The 21,399-nt window shown below is 45.9% G+C and overlaps 1 protein-coding gene across 13 annotated transcripts in view; it reads right to left on the bottom strand.

Annotated features, from left to right (window-relative positions):
- The window catches only part of LOC121590656 (regulating synaptic membrane exocytosis protein 2), a 52,448-nt gene that overhangs the window by 7,611 nt on the left and 23,438 nt on the right, over positions 1-21,399 (bottom strand). For 6 of the 13 annotated variants that reach the window (XM_041910503.1, XM_041910510.1, XM_041910504.1 and 3 more), the window contains exons 8-21: positions 17,604-18,367; positions 14,378-14,558; positions 13,514-13,779; positions 13,242-13,379; positions 13,032-13,169; positions 11,629-11,826; positions 9,678-9,812; positions 9,242-9,608; positions 8,957-9,161; positions 5,219-8,763; positions 4,990-5,148; positions 4,322-4,487; positions 304-490; positions 61-228 (exon numbers count right to left, since the gene is read on the bottom strand). In XM_041910503.1, the coding sequence (XP_041766437.1) occupies positions 61-228; positions 304-490; positions 4,322-4,487; positions 4,990-5,148; positions 5,219-8,763; positions 8,957-9,161; positions 9,242-9,608; positions 9,678-9,812; positions 11,629-11,826; positions 13,032-13,169; positions 13,242-13,379; positions 13,514-13,779; positions 14,378-14,558; positions 17,604-18,367 (6,617 nt within the window). Of the gene's footprint in view, positions 1-60; positions 229-303; positions 491-2,475; positions 2,636-4,321; positions 4,488-4,989; positions 5,149-5,218; positions 8,764-8,956; positions 9,162-9,241; positions 9,609-9,677; positions 9,813-11,628; positions 11,827-13,031; positions 13,170-13,241; positions 13,380-13,513; positions 13,780-14,377; positions 14,559-17,603; positions 18,368-21,399 lie in introns of those variants that run through there. The other 7 variants (XM_041910509.1, XM_041910508.1, XM_041910511.1 and 4 more) reach the window with 7 other exon arrangements.

Below are 21,399 nucleotides of genomic sequence, written 5' to 3'. Positions count from 1 at the left end.
ATTATAGTGTTGACCGTCCGGACGCTATCAGTGAGGAAGAATCCGTTCTGCACTACTTACTTGCAGTATACATCCCGCAAACGGCTCCCTAAACACTAGTTGTTGCTGATATAGTGGGTCTAACGTTTTTCTAGCAGTCGTTGTTTTTGCTTTTTCTATACACTTTTTACCGGAAACTAAATACACTTTAACGTAAGGCGCTGGAAGTACTTTTGAGCCAGGACGTGCCTGGAAGGTTGGAGCAAGCGAAAGAAAGAGAGCTGTAAGATCGCACTATTCAAGGGCGTCAGATGTATAGCTTACCTGCAATCCCCTTGCTCTTATCACTTCAACCTCTAAGGAACCCTTCTGATAGCACATAGACAGTTGAATATCCCCTAAGGCCGGAGCACCCAGTACCTGGCGTCCAACTAGCTGTCCTGGTCCCAAACCATCGATGAAGTCCGATAAAGGTCCGGTATCACCCGCTACTCTTAGCGACGGTGACCATCTGGCATGGTGTTGATTATGGTGTAAAATGTAGGGCGATAGGTATCGAACAAGAGTAAATATTACACGTTAGTAGCCGTAGTATGATCTTCCCAAGTGGAAACAATAAACAAACAATAAAAATTTAAAAAAAACATAAATAACAAATAAAACCGTGGTAGCTAGTGTACCTAAAGTAGTTGAGAACAGAAACTAGAGGCACTCATACAAAAAAAAATCATAATTGTAAGTAGGAAAGTATGCAAAAGTGTCTCGAATGAACGATATAGAAATATTTCTTTTCGATCCTTTTCATACTTTTCTAATCGTTTTTGGCTATAAAGCATCATTCTTATAGAGAGCCAAGAATGACGCAAACTAAATAAATATCAACCATATACACAGACATCAAGCACATCAAAACGCACACGCACACGGTGAATAATAATTATAGCTGAAAAGAGATTGGTTTCGTTTCGAAATGTAAACTAACGTTTAGTTATTTATTGGTTTTTAGTAACCATAAAAAAAAACAACTAAAAATAAATAAGAAAACCTTAACTCATATGCTTTGATTGGAGATTTTCAATTAATGCTTAAGTATAGAAGTAATTTTGAGATAACACATAGGAAATATTTTACTCATTCTAGATTCAGGAGGTTAGAGAATGTCCAGAGAAACAAAAACATATACGGGTACTCGCACACAGTGGACGATAGAAAGGAATGCTGCGTTAGAAAAACAGGAGATACGGTATTATTCATGTGGGCACAGTACAGCGAGATCAAACAGTCGTACAGGAGAGCTTAGGAGGCAAAACATCTTTAGCGTACGGGTTCGACAGAAAAACGAACGACACCGGAGTGACGCACCGTTGCGCAAAAGCTACAACTCGTGGATTGGAGTTAGATTAAATGGTACAAGAAAACAAGAAGGTTGAGCAGAGTACACATAGGAATTTGAGTAAGGGCCTCTGTGGTTCCACGGATGACAACCAAAGTGCCACTATAACAGCATATGGCGACGGAAAGGATACATACAACCACATACATACTGGTACTGTTGAACGTTGCTGATTCGTTCGCACAAAACGATAGAGCATGGAACAGTGAGGAAAACGCTTCACAGGGAGAGATAGACAGTTTGTAGTGTGTCGTGTAGTGGAGCATTCTACCAAGCGGCTAACTACTAAGGTGCTAAATGATAGTCATGCATTGTACCAGTGGGAAAGGAATGAAGTAGGCGTACATATTTACATGAATATCGACAATAAATAACAGATGGACAGTTCACCATCCTGCTACAAGCTGACCTATTTGATGGCTAGTGTTTGCATATGTTTAGTATCATCTCTATATCAGTAAACCCTACTCAGAATAAGAACGTGAGTTTAGTCAAAACAATTAAAAAAAAAACACTGATAGTACAGAAATGATAACAATGAGTGTTTTGATCTCATTAAGCAGATCCTTTTTTTTACAAAAAAATATCATATGCCAACTTTAAGAACATTGCTTCAAGAAACATCATTATAGCTCCTGTTCCAGGTACTTAATGGAAAACAAAGAATATCAAACAGACAATTACAACAACAACAATGGCAACATCCAAAGCAAAAGCAGAGAAAAGAATGCCAATAACCCACAAAAGCGTAGAGAGTAGATATAGCAGACAGATGGAGAGATAAATAGAAGGCGAGAGAGAGAGAGAGAGAGAATAAGAAAGAGAATTTGTGTGTGTAAAAGAGCAAAAGCAGTTAGTGTAACATATACGTAGATAGCACACAACAACAAAAATGACAGTTGAAAGGGATCACAAACACGAAGAAAGAGACACGAAGGAGCGAAACACAAACGGAGAGTATAGATACATAACACGTGAAAGTATAGTATCGGTTTGGCGACAGGAAAACAAAAGGCAAAACTTAGAAAGGAACGGAAACGGAAATCGTTTTCGCATACGGCAACACGGCGCCACACCGACTGCGGCTAAAAACACACACTTACGAGGAGCCTTCGGAGCTCGAGATCGAGTGTAAGCTTCCGGCCCGATAGGCTGCCGACTGTGCTGGTATCGGTGTCACCTCGACCGATCGTTGGATCGAACCGGCCGACGCTCGTTTGCGCTGCGACGTCGAGGATGAGGATGAGGGCGACACTCCTTGGTCTGCGAGCAAGATCGAATGGGCAACAGATGGAGATGACAGAATTTGATGTACAAGGCGATCAGAGTGGGGTGGCAACATGGTACATTTGTGAGCTGGTGCGCCACTGGTGACGCGGTCGACTCTTTTGCTAGCCACGCGTGGGGTACTATCCGCAATAAAAATTACGCTACTATGTCTGAGTTTGGCCTACTTTTGCCATAGAGCTATGGTAATGCAAACAAAACAGTGCAGCCCAGATCGGCTGCTTACGCATTCCAATGGTACCGAACTGAACCAGATTCTCGCGCTAGAACGGAACTCGAACGCCTCTGGTGGCCTATTTCAACCAAAACGTACAAAAACTGAAACGAGCATGACAATAATGACGATGACAAACACGCAAAACTAAATCGAACGTAACAAATATTGAAACAATTGCCCAAGCGGAATAAAATGAAATTACATGACGGCCAGACACATAAGCAAATGTTGTTGGCAGACACCATGAGACACCAACCGGAACAGGCCGGGGTGAAAGATCTCACCCGTGCACCCAGGACACATAGTTCTTTTACACAGCTTGACGCCATTTTCCTACGCCATAACAAACACGACAGAAAACAAACGGATACTATACACTCTACCATCGAAATGAACGGTTGACGGTTGTAACTTTGCTATAAGTTTGCCATCCCTCCCAGAAAACAAAGAGAACAATATTACCCTATGCACCATGTAGAGAACGGTTAAATTAATGGAACGAACGAGATGGTAACGATACTTAGTAGACAACAAAACAAAAGAGAAAACAAGACACTAAGAACCATACAGTTTCGTACTCGCGCATCTAGATAAGCATATGTAGTTTACAGTGGTGTAGTTTGTGATGTGGATTGGGCATTTGCATAATACGTCTGTTTATGTGTTTGGGTTTGTTTGTGCGCATGGTGTAGGACGTGTTTTTCGGTGTTTAGGGCTCTGTGTGTTGTGTAGTGTCATCAGTATACTCAGTAAGATATGTTACAGTCCAAGCCAACAACAAACCGGTGCCGGTGTGGTGATCGACTGGACATTCAAACATTCTCTTGTTGCGATGATTTGCATCTCTCCCCGCTGTTCGCGTACTTCGATATCAAAAAGCCAAACAACAAAAAAGGAGTTTATAACCTCTCTTTCTCTCTCTCTCTCTGAGTATTGGTTCCGTTTCTCGTAGGACTATTCTTTGGGATGCAAACAATAAAGTTGGGTCGCGAACAAAACATAAAGACTAAAATAAAGAAGATAAATCTTGTTATTCAGTTTTCTATTGGAGTTTATATCAATCCAAACTCTTTTCCTGCTATGCTACTACTAAAACACTACCGTCTAATAGCATAATACCTGAACGGAATAAAATGAAACCATTGCACTGTAAAACAAGTAATCAGCTAATAGTAAACATCTGCTGATGCTTTCTCGAGTAACATCTAACATGTGCGTAGACATTTCGCTGAGAATACTTGAATTACTTATAACGCGTTCGTTTCAGAGATTAGATTCCAAAACTAATCGAACTAATGTTGATAACGTACAATAAGCAAAACCAAAGAAACTGATACAAAGCAAACCAAACCAAACTAAACAGATAAAATTAAAATCAAAGAGCATTGCTAGCAACGAAACAGCACAGGGGTTTTAAAATGAAATAAAATTTTGCTGCTGCGAACCTGTCACCGTCGGCACTTCCTTCACCATCGCTGGAGGCGGACGAGCCCCGCGATAGACCGCCGCCGCCGCGCACCTCGCCCGGAAGCACCTCCTCGCTTCGATGCACGGTGAAGGAATTCTTGCCACGCTTACCAAACCCCATGCGTCGCTTACGACCTTTTTCATATGTTGAATGAAATTGATTATCAAAACAGTGTCAGTTCCGTACGCTATTGGCGGAGAATGGTATTTTTTGTACATTGATGCTACACACACAGAAAGAGAGAGAGATACACCATGGGAGGGCAATGGGAAGAAGGATGAGCAACGCAAGAGATGCAGGAGGGATATATTGTAGGCAGCAAAAAGGAGTCGAAAAATAGAAAATAAAAGTTTGAAAGGAACTTGGGTACTTGGGGTGGGATTTTTTTTTTCAATGCTCTCCTCTTTCCTGCTAAAAGCTTGTTGTCGCCTTCTGTAATGGGACGCTGAGCAGAATTTAGTACACCGAGTTGGCCAGATCAAGAACATCGCTACAGCAACAAGCGACGCTGGTCGCCGCGTCGTTGCGCGCCACCTTACGGAATGATGCGGAAGCTAGGCGCAATAGCTGCGCCTCCGTCGCCAGCAACCACTGTACAAAAACTCAAACTCACACGAATAACAACGCTTATGCAGAAGTAGTTACCTGTTGCCGACAGTTGCGACGTCGAGTTACTCTTGATACCCATACCGGTACCGAACCGGTCCCGGTCCCTGGTGGGCGTTTCGCTTTTCGGCGATCGTTGGTCCAACTTACGTCGTGCATCCAAGCTCTGTATCACTGCAGTATCACTTAGGCTACCGTCTGAAAGCAAGCAAAGGTGAAGACGCACATTATTGCCTTCCCCTGGCAACACTCGTCCAAGATGGCCTACCTATCTTATCCTCCGGTGTTCCCTCGGTATTCGAAAGACTTTGGTCCAGTTCGCCGCGCTCCCGCGACTCCCGTTGCTCTCGATCGCTCAGATCTCGGTCCCGCTCGTGATCGCTACTGTTCCGATCGCGGTCCCGGTCACGATCGCGCTGCCGATACGCTTCCCGTCCTCCGTTGTGGCCACCGTAACGGCTGCGGCCCCGCACATCGTAGTCACTGTGGGTGGTACGGGCCCGGCGTTGATGGTCCACCGGTAGGCGCCCGGCCGAAGTTGACGGTGAGCCGGAACGGGTTGCCGCGTGACGATCGTGCGATCGGGATCGGGTCCCATCAGCCCCACGGCCACCACCATCGCCCACCGCCGGTGGCATGTTGGAAGATTTTTTCATCGACGGCCGTTTCGGTGTGGTTTGCAGCAACGCAACGCCATTGGAGGATTTGTTGGAGGAAAGAGTGGAAGCATAGTTAGCGGGTTTTCTACTACTAGCACTAGCACGGCCACTACTACTGGTGCAGTACGGTGAGGAGGGAGACTTGGTGTACTCAAAGTATTCGGGCTTCTCGTTGATGCTTACGGAGCTGTGCCGTACGCTATCGTTTTTACCAGCACCGTCGCGACCCCCGCGACGATTACGATCCTGCAAGTTGGCCAGAAACTGATCCAAACCCTCCAGGCTACTCGTGCGCCTCGTATCATACCGTGCCCTACGCTTCAGCGATGACTTCCCATTGAACGACGAGTTCCGGCCCCGCGAGAACGAACTTTCAAACACCTCATCGTCGCCCTCTTCCTCGTCCTCCCGCCCATCGTCATCGTCCTCCTCTTCAGCACTGTCGCTGTGATAAACCTTGCGCCGGAGCTGAATGTCACCCGCATCGTTCGATACCAGGCTGGAGCTGTGCGATTTGCACTTGGCAAACATTTCCGGACGTCGGCGCGGATCATCCTCCTCGCCGTCCGGTACCATGCGACATCCCCTGCGCTCGTACTCATCGTCACCCCGGCGCCGATCGGTACTTCTCTCGTATCCCACCGCCCTTTCATGACCGTACCGATCGGTGAGCCGTTGCTTCAACCGCTCATCCTTGAGCAGATAGTGCTTGCGACCGTCCACAAACTCATACTTATCGTAGCTATCGTGGAGGCGTTTGCTGTAGTTAAGCTCGCCGTCACTGAACGAGTGGCTACGGTTCAGCACGGTCGGGCTTTCGTCGCTCAGATAAACGGTCGACTTTGGCTTCTGCAGCAGTTCCATCCTCACCTCGTCGATGATGGATTTGATCGATTCCGAACTGCTGTAAAGCACGGTCGATTCGGACTTGATCTCGTCCACACGGCTCTTGCTGTCCGTCTTCTTACAGGGCAGCTTGGATTTGGACTTTTTCGTATCTATCTCCGTGAAGTTAGGCTTCTCGGTGACTTTCACCTTCGAGCTACTCGCAATGGATGGGGTAGATCCTCCCGTTTTTGCCTGTTTCCCTTTCAAAGAACCTGCTTTCTTTATCGAACCCGACCCGCTTTTGGCCGGACTTTTTGTACCCTTTTTCGGTGTACTCGAACCGGTGGACGACTTTGATTTTACCATTCCCGGCTTGGACGTGGAGCTGGTTTTGCCGACCTTACTCGATTCCTTTTCTTTCTTTGCCACAGCCGTACACTTTTCCTTCTCCCCCTGCTTCCCAGTTGCTGTGGGTTTCTCTATTTTCTTGCTTTTGCCCGTTTCGGACTGATTTTTCGACGGTTCTTCGGCGTCAACATTCTTGACTATGTTTAGCGTCAAGTTGCTACGATCTAGACTAGCTTTGGAACCGCTCCTACTTTTCCTGCCCTGCACTGGAGTGACCTTCTTCGTTTCACACTGACTGTCCCTGCCGTCCTTCGTCTCCTCTTCACTGTTCCCGCCTCCCAACGAACGAGTCCGTTTCCTGTACACCTTCTCCTCCACACTGCTCGCAAACACATTCTTGCGAACGCTTTTCGTCTTCCAGCCCGTATCCGAATCGTACTCAATGTCTATTATCTGATCCTGCGCTATCAACGAATGCGACCGTGAGATCTTCTCCGGCTTCCCGCGAACGACACTGCTAACTACGTACGCGTCCTCGGTCACCTTCTTCGGGTAGGCCGAGTAGCGATACTCGCTGGGAGATTTTAGCACCTCGATCGGTTTGTTGAGAATATGATCGGGGTGCATCTCCAGATCGCTCACGCCATACTCATGCTCGTCACAATCAATATTGCGACCAACCGAGAGCGTTTCCTTCACCGGCACTCTTGCCTGCTCCAGTGGCAATGCCACTTCCTCGTACAAGTTTGAAGCGCGCGAACTGCGAAACTGCACATCCGGTGCATTGATTTCACAAACCGTGCCCTCCGGATTGCTCGTGTACCGGAAGTTGCTTTCACCCAGATTTTCCCTACTATTGCTGATGCACGTGATGGTCTGATTCTGGTAACCTGTGTGTGGATCGTACACATTCTTGTTTGAAATGCAAATATTCTGCCCTCCGGTACCGCCACCCATCCCGCCCGGCTCGTAAACGATGCTATTATGCAAATTCTGGTCGGAAAAGGATGACTTTAAAATGATCTGATTCGTGGCAACCGGTGGTGGAGCATACTTCGAGCCCATGTCGCTCCCACCCATGCCGACATGCGGTTGGGGATGATACCGATTCGAGATCGATATCATTTGATTGCGCGGCTGCGCGTATCCAAACGCATGCGGTTGCTCCATGGGACGGTTCGAGAGCCGTCGCATGATCATCGAGTTGAGGTTCGGTTCTGAGGTGTTGGACCGCATCGCATACGATGGACGCCGCCCCATTGACGGTGCACACTGTTCGTACTCAACCGTGCCAGTGCCATCTGCGGCGTGCATCGAGGACGACATGATCGGATCCATCGAGACGCCGCCGGCAGGATGAGCTCTCGCACGCCCAAAGTAATGCTCGGTGGGAAGTGATCCCGACTGAAACTCGAACGACGTCGCGGGATGTTGGCACCCCGGTTGGCTGGAGGATAAATTCACCGAGGTGCTCATAACGTTGTCGCTGCCCGGGTTCATGGAAATGCTACGAATCGTACTACGCTCCGGCTGCAGCGTGATGCACTGTTCATTAAAGTACCCTTCAGGCATGGAGCCACCATGACTGACGGGCACGGCACCGTAGCTGCCAGCCATATCGGACACTTGCGAGATTGTCTTGTCGGGTGGAGCGGGAGAGATCGGTATCGGTTCCGATAGCACGGAATCGATCGGGATGCTTACGGGCAACGGGGATACAAAACTGCTACAGGTACTAGCATTACCAACTACGGAAGGACCAACCACAGTACAAGCAGGAGGTGGTAGCTCAAACTCCGGCTTGGGAGGAATGATTGTGGCTTGCGTTACATCCGGCAACACTGGCAGTATGCCCGAGTTGTCGGCCATCACCTGCTGACCTCCGCACGGGTATGACTCACTCGGCAGGGCGCAAAGTGAGGTCGTTGCCCATCCCGTCGGTAGGCTCCGGTGCTGAAGACGGCGATTCTGATGAGTCCTTCCGTGGCAAGCATAGAAATGTACACAAGTCAGTACGTGCGTCTACTTTCCACAGCCATGTTGACCCTCGAGGTAGACGGTTGCTCCGAAACAAGCTCTCCTTGTTGCTGCACGTCTATGTGTGTATGTATGTGTGTGTGTGTGCATGTGCAAATTCCTAGTGAAAGTGGACACCATCACCGCACACTTACCTGATCCCTTTCGATCCGCGCGGTCGCTCCGATTGGGTTGAGAAAGCACTTGAAGTAACACTAACTACCGATTCCATGTCGGAATCGCCAAAGTCACCCATAAAATCCTTGTCCGGAGATAGTGAGTGCCGTGGCCTAATTCTACTCTCTAACGAATGCGTCGTCAAGTCACTGTCGGACAGTCCGGAGTAGTGTCGCTCCCAGCCTGCAAACAGGTGAAAGAACAGCGTTTAGGGCACCATCCATGAGCTCCAGTTTCACGCAGCTTCCGCCAGCTGCACCTACCTCCCATCCCCGTGCTGCGGTATGTTGGCTGATGGTGGCTCTGGCGGCCACGATGCCGCGCGAATCGTCCACCACTGCGCTCCTCAAAGTCCTGAATGAACCGCTCCCGTATTGCTGCATTCCGTGACATGTGAGGTACTTGTGGTAATTGTCGTTTCTTCGGTGAACCGGTTGGTGTCGCTGTCGCTGATCGTGATTGAAATCTTGGCGCAAACTGATGCAATGGAAGAACTGGATATTCTGTATATCTATCATCTTGTGGCGATAACGAGTCCCGCCGATCGTCCCGATAGTTGTCGCTCGGTGCCGCCGATTGGCTTCGCTGATTCAACGCCATCGTACCGTTGCGCCTGTACGCCGACGATGCCTGTGCCCAGAAAACGAGGTAAACTGTTAGCGACGCATGCTACCGTTGCCGCTGGCTCGATTGGCATACCTCTGCACTCATCTGGTTGTGAAATCCCTGTCCGACACCAGAAACTGTACGATAGTCCTTCGCTACCATACCAGCTGCTCGTTTCCTGCCTTGCGGGGACATATCCCGTCTAGATCGTCTGTCCTGCAGATCGACCTTCAACCGACGGTAAGGTGATGTACAATTGCAAAACGGAGAAAAAAACAGGAAAAGAAACAAAAAAAAAGACCGAAACAAAATTATGTACATGAGTAACGTTCGTGCAGACAGTTGGAATCAAAAACGTGTGAGTGTGTTTGCATATAGCGCTGAAAGAATGTAATGTCATGTACATGAAACATGGTCAGGTGGAATCTGTGGAACAACTACACTGGCAATAGCTTCGGTCACCATGTACGGCCCGTTCCAAGGTTGGGGTTTGTGATTATGTGTAGGTGTATTTGTGACTCTCGTACACAGCGTGAGTAATGTCTGATGTGGGGTGTTGGGGTTTTTTTTTTTAAATATTTAATTGTTGCTGTTCCGTACACCCCGCAGTATCTCCGATGTCCGATGCGATAGGCTACCGGTCAGTTACCGTCGTTAGGATCTACTAAACTACAAATATACTTCATTAAGAGACAAACTAACAGAGTGAGCATCAAGCATCGACATAACGCAACCAGAAAGGTACCGCCGAGCAAACATCAGCCGGAGCCTTCCGGAGCTAAGATACCGAACGAAAATCAAACCGAAAGCCAAAATAACGTAGCCTGCCGTATATTAGCTAAGGTCAGTAACATAGTAACGATAAAATGTAACAAACATAGTAAAGAGATAGAGCACTAGGGATTATGAATGAAAAAAATAACGAAGCAGAAAAAAGTAGGTTAGGTAAAGCTTAACAAGAGAAATAGAAGAAAGTTAAATATAGATGGTAAGAAGAAAAAGATGATGAGGGTGAAAAGAATGGTTTGTAGAATTGCTAAAACTAAAGCATATGGCAGTAACGATCTAACAGAAATGGTAACTAGAACAATAAAAGCTATGTTATGTTTCGCTATTAAATTTGTTTAAGTGGAAAGTACGCTTTCCAGCTAGATTTCCAATTCAAAGAATAAAGCAGATTATTTGCCAAGCATAAAACGAGATCCGTTTACCATGGCCATGTGGCCAACCAATAACAGTGGTCAGAAAAATTGCGCCGTTGGCGCTGTTTGCACTATTCAATTACAACACCAGCCGTGAAGCGTGTTTGCATTCGGTTTCGTTTTCCCGGCCAACAAATGTAGCCCAAGCCCTGATCAATTCGAAACATTTCGGCACTACATTTGGTTCCGACCAGGTTCGAATGTTGCTGAAAATCAAAACAAAGAAAGTAAAACACATCAATGAATGTAACCAAACATGGCGGCGCTAGAATAGGCGCGATAAATGTTATATATCTCCAGCAATAATGCTTGTAACACCGTGTCTCTTTTTTTTTTGTTTCATTCTACTGAACTGAAGTACAACCGAAAGCCACACGAAAAATGGAAAAATATCGTTGCTGAAAAATTACCTCTGCAAAGAAACATGGGAGTGGGTGGCGTGCAATGTACACTGCTCAATGAAGACCTAATCTATGGTTATGCTGTAACTGTGTTAGATAATGTTACAAAACTTTGCAGTGATTTTGCCAAACGTAGCTTTGCAGTGATTTTGCTTGTGGTTTGGTTGTGATTCTTTTCAAAACGGTTCTGTTGATTTCAAACGGCAGTATGGCAGGGAAACCTACAAACGATGCACATCGTGCTTGGACTAACTCTGTAATACTGATTGAGGGCTGGAGCGTTCAGAGAACAACTGTGAAGCCCCCCCCCCCCACGATTGGTTTCGTGACCAATAGTACGGTTGTTTAACGGTAGATGTAGTTTCTTTTTTTGTTGTTGTTGTTGTTGTTATTGTTGGTTGGTTGGTACTGAGGGAAGCATTGTGAAGGTTATGCGTTTACCTCTGGCGGAGGACTAGATGAGCTGCCTAAGGATGATACACTAGCGCCGTCACGTCCGGTCATCAAACCATCTATATCGCATTCGGATGTCGTATCAGAGTCACTCAATCGAGAGGTCGTACTCGGCGGCGATAAATGATCGGTCGGGGTCAATATCATATCCAATTCGTTGCCAGGTTCTTTATCGTCTCTACGCAACTACGAATAGATATTGTGAAAAATGTAATGATTGTTTGTTTTGTATTCTTTTTTTCTTCTTGTTTTTCGTGACTGAAAATCGCTTCTGCTGTATTCGTTCGCTTTGATTTGCATTTAAAATAAAAAGGTTTGAATTGGTAGCCGTAAGGTTGTTGAAGATTTGAGGTCAGAATTTTGTTTACATGTTTCGCATGTTCATTTCGCAATGTGCAACATGTTAAAGTTATAATAAGAAACTAAAAAACAACAACAAAAGAATCAAGTTTTTTATTCGTCTTAAAATGAAGGTGAATGCGTTAAAGAATTGGTGAGTGGTACTACAAATAATAATTTAAACAATAAAACGAAACAGAAGTCAAACGCATAAAACAATGCACCTTAGTTCGTATGTTCGCACAAAATTCTTATAATTTATTTTTGATTGCGTTATTCACTCAAGACGGGTGTTGTAAATGATTTTGTTTGAATAAATAAACAATTTACGGACTAGCAAAATGGAACCAAAAACGTTAAAGTTAAGAAACATTTCAAACTAGAGATGAGTCAATCAACCAATTGGTACAACCAACGAAACTTTGGTGAAGTTACTGTAGGCAAGCGTTAACCATGATGACGTAATGGGTGGAATTTGGCAGAAAGCGGTAGGAATAAAATTGGAATGGTAAGTTTTGGTAGAAAACGATAATGTTTAATTAATAACAATGAAAATCAGCTAAACAAATCAAACTGCTATATACTTGAAAAAGCAACTTGTTTTTCCAAGAAAAATGTGCTACCATATTGCAGCGAATAGAAAGATAGAAAGAGTAAGAGCTAGAACTTTAAGAAAGGTAAGATAGATACTAAACAATACGAATTTAAACAAGAAACCAAACAAATAATGCACCACCTTGAAGGTATGTGTTTGTGAGAGAGAGCGAGAAAGAGAGAGATAGAGAATGTGTCTGTGTTTGTTAATATTTATATAACTTCATTTTTATCCTTCTCTGTAGTAATAATACAGACTCCATAGCTATTTCATTATTCGGTAACGCTTGTAAGAACAAGTGAAGCCAAACAACACAAAAATCGTCAAAGATTCTCGTGAAGCCGTTTTTTGTTTGTAACATAAATTGGTGAAAATGGGTTCTGGGTCAAAAACGTAGTCATGAGAAACGAACGGTTTTGGATCGCACGGATAGCCGCCCATACATGTGTATACGTACAGTATCGCGCAGTGTGTCCTGGTGGGGTTGAAGAATATACCATTCCGCCTCATCGTCCAGCGGGTGTGTGGACAGGTCGATTATTACTTCGCCAAGGAAATCATTCGCACCGTACCGTACGTAATCCCACACCGTCACCTGCAATCGGATGCAATCGATTATGCACGCTTGCCACCGGGCTGGAAAGAGATCACCGTTCTCGCCGCTTACCTCAAACAGACGGTTATTTAGGTCCGCCCTTCGCAAGCCTTCGTAGACGAACGTTTGGCCCCAGCGCGGATCGTTCGTGAGGGCTAACGTTTTGGTGCGTCGTTTCGACTTTTCGCTTCGATCCGGTAGCAGACAAATCTGTGACAAAGCACGCACAAGATGAATACGTAAGAGAAAGCAACAAAAAAAGCCCCACGGGGCAAGAAAGGGGGAAGAAGCTTTCGAACATAAACACACCAATGGATCAAAGGACAAGCAGGGGAGAAACTTACCTTAACGTACGGATTGCGTGCTGCACCGTTGCCGCGAGGCACAAGCCCATTGGCGCACAGGATGGTCACGATCAGCTGCAGTGAGCTGGGCTCGAAGCCGAGCTTGATCTGTACCCGGCCGCCGACACTGTTCTCTTGCGTGACCGTCCCGGCCGGTGCCAGCCGGTTGCTGTACCGCGAGTTGGAGTAGTTACGCACACTGTGCAGATCGGGCGATCCTGGCGAGGTAACCAGCACACTGGGCTTATCGCGGCGATCGTAATTTTCTACAGCAGTTTGAAAGGTGGAACGTTGGGATTAATTAACGGGGCGAAGTGGCAACGTATGGCACCGCCTACCAGACAGAACGGGTAAGCACGACCACGGAAACACGCACAGGGAAACGGAACCGAATGCACAACGATCGAACCAAAGCGTAATCAAATTGATAATACAAAAAAAAACGTATCAAAAATGGCAACAACACAAGAAAAACACGGAACAGAAAAGCAAAAAACTGCGCGTTGAGTTTTGCTGTTCACTTGTCAGGGACTATGCTCTCAAGTCGATAGAGGCAGTGTAAGCGCAGCAATAAACTCGTCGTAAACAAGCTGCCACGCAAGAAATTTGAGAAAGCGCATCAATTGGGCAGCAGTAACGCGCAGTGTAGCAGTGTAACATGAGTTCGCAAGATAAAGTTCGCAAGCCATGGCAAAACGTTTGGCCAGAGGAAAATCGGTTCAGAAAACAACACACAAAGAAACGTAAATCCATTACCAGGCCATCTCCCCCTATGGGCTAGCAGTGATAGTTGGGGCTGGTGGCAGTGACGCCACCAATCTAGAGAGAGAGAGAAAAACTCACAGCGCGCGAGACTATAATTACCTGGCCTAATGTGGGCACTCTCCAGTTCGATGAGCGCTGCACGGGGATCGCTCGGTAACACCTGGCCACCGCGCACTTTTAACCCTAGCACATCTTCGCCGTCAAACGGTCTTCGCTGCACTGCTGGACCGATCGGTCGGCCACCGTCCGACGATGACACTACCTGCCAGCTTAGCGGATTCTGTACAGCCAAACGGGGATACGATGGGAAAGTGGGGGCAGTAAAGGAAATGGGACGGTTTTTTTTTTTGATTTTTGCTTTTTTGCACATATTTTGCACACGCTGCAATGTGTATCCCTAGGCACGGCGAGGGAAACACAATGCGTGGTAACAAATTTGCTACGTGTAGTGTTAATGTGTGTTTGTTGTTTTGGGAGGAATGGAGGGTTTGCTTTGCGCCGAACGAAAAGCCCTGCTGCTGTGTGTACTGGTGGATACGGTGCGCTGTGAGCCACAGACACGTGACTTTCTACTAGTTTTTCGTGTGTAGTGTACGTGGAGAAGGGCGAAGAATGGAGCACTTAAAACTAGTCCCTCAAGTCTAGAAGTCAACGTCAGCGAATCGTTCTCTTCCCATCGGGAAGTGTAATGCATTGTTTGTGATTTGCATTCATTAGGAAAATAGACATACTTTAAGGTAAGGCTTTAACATCAGTTTAACAACTGATAATTGATTGATATCACCAAAACTGCGCTATCTGCGCTAACCGTAAGGCAAAGGAAAGTACCGAAAACAATCCTATCCAGTCTAGTCCAAAGGTCCACAGTAATGGAGCCTACAATTCGTTCATTCTGCCCCGCAATTTTGTTCCGTTTTTCATTAAAATATTGACTATCCTGGAGGGTGGCATGGAGTGGGGAGGAAGATCGACAAAAAAGGCCACCACTACACCTCAAACATTGTATACCACACCGCATTATGCAATCGAGGAGGATAGGCCAGAATCAAACATCGCACAGCATTGCTCTATTAAAAAGAAAACAACTAGCACATAACCAACACAAAACGGATGGCTGTCAATCGGCCACAGACAATGGAAAGCAGTGGCATAAACTGTGCAGTAAAAAAAAAACAAAAATCGCACATGGCGCTGAACCTTCGATTCTACCTCTCCTGAAGACTGAGAGGACTTGCTTCGGGATGGCGTAGCTCTTCAGCCCCATCTCCATCACCGTACCGAGAGCGATGAAGTCAAGGACGGAAAAGGATTATGTATTCTAAATGGTTGGGCATGGTTGTGCCATGCAAAAATCTCGTGCCGAGAGATGGAAGCATAATCAGGAAACGGAAGGTATGGAGACACCGAACCGCCATGTCACAAACACCGGATGAATAACGAAGAGAAAGAAAGAGTGTTGGCGAGAACACACAGCCGACGACAACGACATGAGCAACAAAATGGGCACGAATTGGGATTGCTTCCGACGTGGCAGCAAACCGATCGAGTGTGGATAGCTTTTACGTGCAATTGTGTGCAGAAATTGGTTGGAAAATCGAATCGTGTGTGGTTGGTTTTTCATCCATCTAATTACGTACAAAAACACACACACACACATATATATATATATATATATATATATATATATATATATATATATATATATATATATATATATATATATATATATATATATATATACACACACGCGCAAAAGCTCACACCAAAGCGTAGCATTAGTGGTTGGGTTGGAAAATGTAAGATGCGTCCGCTTTCGCTAACGCGCGCACACACACACACACAGTGAACCAAGTGGAGTTGAAGGGGGGATGGTTTTCTGAAACAGTGGGTGAGGTGGTTGCGATGATGCTGATTATGGAACTGGCTGAAGGTACTATACTCCAAAAGAAAATGGATTTTTATGTTACCCTGCGGCACAAACAACACCGGTACTCTATCGAGCATGTACATACATACAATGGTGTATAAATAGACATTGGCAAAACGTAGATAAGGAAGCTGGTGCTGTCGTGAGCGTGACAGAAGTATAACTTGCTGAGTGGGAGAAAGAAAGAGAGAGAGAGAGAGAAAGGGAAGAGAAAGAGAGATAAAAGCACACACACGCACACTCCCATTCACACGAGCACTCATGTTTGGAGCGAAATGGGGGCGAAATCGTGTGCAAGAATGAGAGAATGTGAGAAAGAAATTTGAAAGAGGGAAGCTTTAGAGGGCTACGGTTTGAGATAGAGATCATGGCGCAGATGACGGAAGAAGAGAATAAACAACAAAAACACATTCACAATTGCTGGAACGAAGAATGTGTGTGCTGTATTGTGGTTTTGCATACGGTTGAAAGCATTAATGGACAGCCGTATTTACACATGTCCGCATATGCACTGTGCATAAAATGGGCGATCGGAAGGGGGCAAACCCCGAGCGAAAAGCGCAGCATGCCCGCTGATGCCCGAAGTGACATGAGGGCGGTAGGTTGACGGGAAAAGGACACACTGCTCGAATAACTATTCATATTCAGCCGATTTTCCAAGTCACTGCAACTGGCTGGTAGCACACAGTATTTTTACACACCCACTGTTCACCCTCATGTCTCCTCGGCACCACCACACTGGAAATACCTATTTCATGCGATTATATTTATATTACAGCAACATGCAAAGCATAAGCATTAGAGTGAGAGGCAAACGAAAAACAGCAGGCGTAAACGGAAAAAAGCTAAAATGCACTAGAAAGAGTAACGCTAAAAACTGGTAAAACGAAACAGAATGCAATACACTAAGTGTATCCGCTAGACCGGTAGTGAGTGAAATCCCTCCCTCCTCCCGAAACGGCGACGCCTTTTATCGCCCGATTACCGTGTCGGATGATCCGTCCGGCTGACGGTTGCTCTGCGAAACAACAGGCATTAGTAACCGTGGTAGTGAAATTCGTTCGTGTTCGTGTATTGCGCACTGCATACATTTGGGCGGTTTTGGGTGTTGGCTGCATCTCCGGCAGCCACCAGCGTGCTGTAGGTTGTTCCACAGGCACTGTGTACTCACGCTTGTGACGTGAAAGAAGTGTACCGTCCGTCACATGTCGTCAATGTGTGTGTGAGAGTATCAGATTGGTTGCGTTCGTCTTACTACCTTTCAATTCTTCGTCGTGTTTACATGGGCATGAGATTAAGGTGTTTCGTGCAGTCTTCGTGAGTACGTGTGTGTATGGGGGTATTGTGAGTGTGTGTGTATGTGTGTGTGATGTGGTGTGGGGATGTGTAGCACTATACCTTTGGGCCATCGCCACGGTTCGAGTCTTCGCTACTGGTAAACGTGCTACTCGTGTCAATGCCGGAGTCTTTGGTCGCCGAATCCTGGCTGCCCTGCCGTTCCGATTCCCACCGGGACCAATCGTCCGAGTCCTGCCCATCGAACCGGACCGTCTTCTTTCTGCGCTCGGTAAACCGCCGACTGTCCGCCGGCTCGTCCCAGTACGGATCCGGCTGCTCGGTCCCGGCCGGACTCGTACCGTACCGTGCGTGCGAGTTCTGCGCCACCGGATGATGTCCCGTGGTACTGTGGCTGGAACCACCGCTGCTACTGCTGTTGCACTGCTGCTGGTGGGGCGGCTGCTGGTACGGATGGTGCTGCTGGCTGCTGCTGCTGCTCCCGCTGCTACCACCGTGCAGGCCCTGCGGTATCGTGACCGGGCTCGGTGCCACCGTACCCGAAAGATGGTGAAGCGACTGGTGAGGCTGATGGGGCTGGTGATGATGGTGGCTAATACTATCGTAGCCTGCGATAGTGCTATCGCCGACCACCACCTGCGGCAGTGGCTGCTGTGGATGGTAGTCCCGGCCGAGCGGATCCTGCGACGGCTGGTAGTGATACGGATGGGATGAATGCTGCGCCGCCTGGGACGGTGATTGATATCGGTTGTGATTGGTACGATTGTAACTGTTGCGTTGCTGCACGTCCAGCTTTGTTGCTCGATAGTCAGTAAGGTTAGCGTTCAGTCGAGTGTGATTATCGAAATACTGTCTTTGGTGACCGGCTGGAAGAGAAATGGGTTCGAAAGCGGAACAACGCCTCAGCAACACTGCTTCTTCTGTTTTCGTTTTATGTTTATTTATTTATTTGTTGTTTTTTTGCAAAAAAATCTAACTCTTCTTCAACGCTACTGCCCGTTATCATTTCCCAGCTTCACGCCGTCAAGTACATGGCGTAGTTGAAGCGCATTACGCTAGTGCCCGTATACAACTGAAGGAAGGAACACAACCAAACCATAGCGAAATGCCAGACATCACTTGAAAACACAAACATAAGCTCTGTATCGGTTTAAACTGAATTCGAATCGAAAGTCAGAAAAAGGATTGAGATTATTCAAAACTTGTTTTTAGTATGTAACACTGACTTGACCAAATCACACAGCTGAGCACATCTAATACCAGTGCTCTGCCAAACTTATAACGACTAAGCCAATACGTTCAATACGATAAATTAATTGTACATGATTGAAAGTTGAGATAATAGGGATAACATTACTTCCATCATCAAAATCATATGATGTATACTAACAAAAAAACAAATTGATTGGTTTGATTGATCGTGCTAGAGTTAATGCTAATGCAACTTCGGCGGTGCAATGAGGTAACGCGAAACATCTCCTGTGCAATGTTCTTGCTCTGCATTTTGTTGGCTACTACGGACGAAGGGCAATCTAGCGTTGAACATGTGACTAGGTAAAACAAGAAAAAAACTCATCCAACGTAAAAATTAACTAACACATATATAAAAAAACCAATTGGCCCTTTCTATTGCATTATAACAGACCGAGTGTCATGATTGTAAAGTTGCACCAAGAAAGAGTTTTACACTTACCAAGAGTTTTACTTCTATTAAATGTTTTTGATTGACAAATAAAAACGGAAAATTATCATTTGAATAACAAAGAAATAAAGCATACGAATTTGATGTACCAGCGTGTAAGTCTCTTTTTATGCTAATGTTTGCTGAATACACGGATGAACAACAGGAGGCACACTTTACTTTGATTTCATTAGCAAAAAGACATCATAGAGCTGTTTTTTTTTTGGTTTTTGTTTGTGGGATTTAAAGTTAGGAAGATGATAGACAAAGAACAGACGAGAGAGAGTTAAAAGAAGGGAGAAAGTGCGAGAAAAATACATATAATTGTACACAGAAAGAAGGATAGACACAGGCACAGAACATTCCAATACGTACAGCCGAATGAAAGAAGATGGTACAAATGGGTGGGTATGTAAGAATTGTAAAACTGATTGTCATTGCAAACGAGGCGTTTCGCTAATACAGTGACAGAGGAGAACCACACGACATACACACGCAACACACGCAACACACGCAACACACACACACATAGGCATACGCATATTCATCGCACCACACTACGATACAGTGCACATTTACAAGTAAAGCTAGATGCGAATGGGACGAATTGGCGTGTAGACAAAGGGTTGAAAAGGAGAGTTTACAGAGCTTAGGAAAACCTCACACACAGGCAGTCGAATTGAAGCAATCTCAATTGTATAACCTTTTTAACGAATTAATGAACATTTACTATCGGATCTTTTGCATCGATTGAAAATGGTTCTTGATGGAGGCACCGGCAAGCTCAAGAAGGAACGACATTCGAAGCCTGATTTAATGGTACAATTATACTGCTATTGTTGTAAATGTATGACACCAGTGAATTATAAAATTCAGTTTATGCACATATTCTTCTTCACTACTTTCTGCCAAACCATCCAGTTTGACACGGTGCATGAAACAGCTCAAAAGAACCCTTCGGATCGGCTGACTGCCGGAATCTCTTGACATCCTGCTAAGTGTAGCGTGTGACGTACATCACTCATCAGCTACCTCCAGATGGGAGAACAATCGAGGAATCCCTCCGGAAGAAAGGAGCGTGGTTGTGTAAATGGTATGAGATGTACACCACACAAGAATCGCACGCCGTTGCATCAGTATCGTTGGGGACCTTGGGACAATTCTTGCGAGTAGGCACGCTAAAGAAGCCTCGATGACACTTCAAAGCTAAACATAAAGGCACACCCATACATACGCACATACCAACCGAGCCATATATGTTCCACGTGCTGGTGGGCATATGCTAGTCCTCAAGATTCGACAGGAACAATCGACCTATAGATTCGATTCACTCAAGAGCACATGGCACATGCTTAGGGTATAATTACAAATAGCAGTACCATGTTGCAAATCACTGTTTTTAAAGCAAATTCTTTCTTTCGCGACCAGTCCTAATGTGGTCGAAATAGGAAGTAGCAAAATTCCGGCTATATACATTCTTTTCAAGGTCCAGAACGTAGAACCAAATTACTTCAGCTGTCTAAAATTTGCAATTCTTGAGCTTAGCAACGAAGCGAAAGTTTTGCAAGGCGTGAAGGAGAGTAGGGTTGCCATTTACTCCCGCGCTGTTAATGAAGAACGATAATTGGGTCACCATTGAGCGGCCAGTCGTTTATATGTACGCAATATTTTCCAATATCCGGGAGCAGAAAGAGAAAGAGAGAGAGAGACACAGAGAGGAGCGCAGCAAAGCATCAGCTGAGTAGAAGAGTCCCTTCGTTGTACTGGGTAGCCGGGCCGGCAGTTATATTTAGCACGAACAAACGTCGCAAGTCACGAGCGCGACCTCCCGAGTGCTGAGTGATAGGGGTGGAGGAAGCCCTAGGGCTAAGCTTCCACCCGTAAGGGCATAGAAATGTGTGCCGGCACGCACTCCATCAACCTGCTAGTCGGGCGTATCGAACAGTGCCAGGTAAGTGGTGGTTTCAATACAGTGCCCTACGTAGTGTGCCGCTTGGATAAAAATAGTTCAACACATCAAATGTAAAAATAAACTCAGGCATCGCTTCTCTCCGCCCTTTGCTGGACGATAATACCGATCGCTGGAGCTTCACGGTGCTTAAGTGCAATAAAACAAGTTGCTGCTTGTGGAAAATAAATAAAATTAGCCCCACGGCAGACTGTTGCGTGGCCAGGCGTCGGGAGCCCAATAATGGCCAGTTACGGTCGACCATAGCA

This window comes from Anopheles merus, chromosome 2R (assembly GCF_017562075.2).
Source record: "Anopheles merus strain MAF chromosome 2R, AmerM5.1, whole genome shotgun sequence".
Lineage (NCBI taxonomy): Eukaryota > Metazoa > Arthropoda > Insecta > Diptera > Culicidae > Anopheles > Anopheles merus.
The sequence above is the reverse complement of the archived record's forward strand: the minus strand, read 5'-3'. Positions and strand labels throughout refer to the sequence as shown.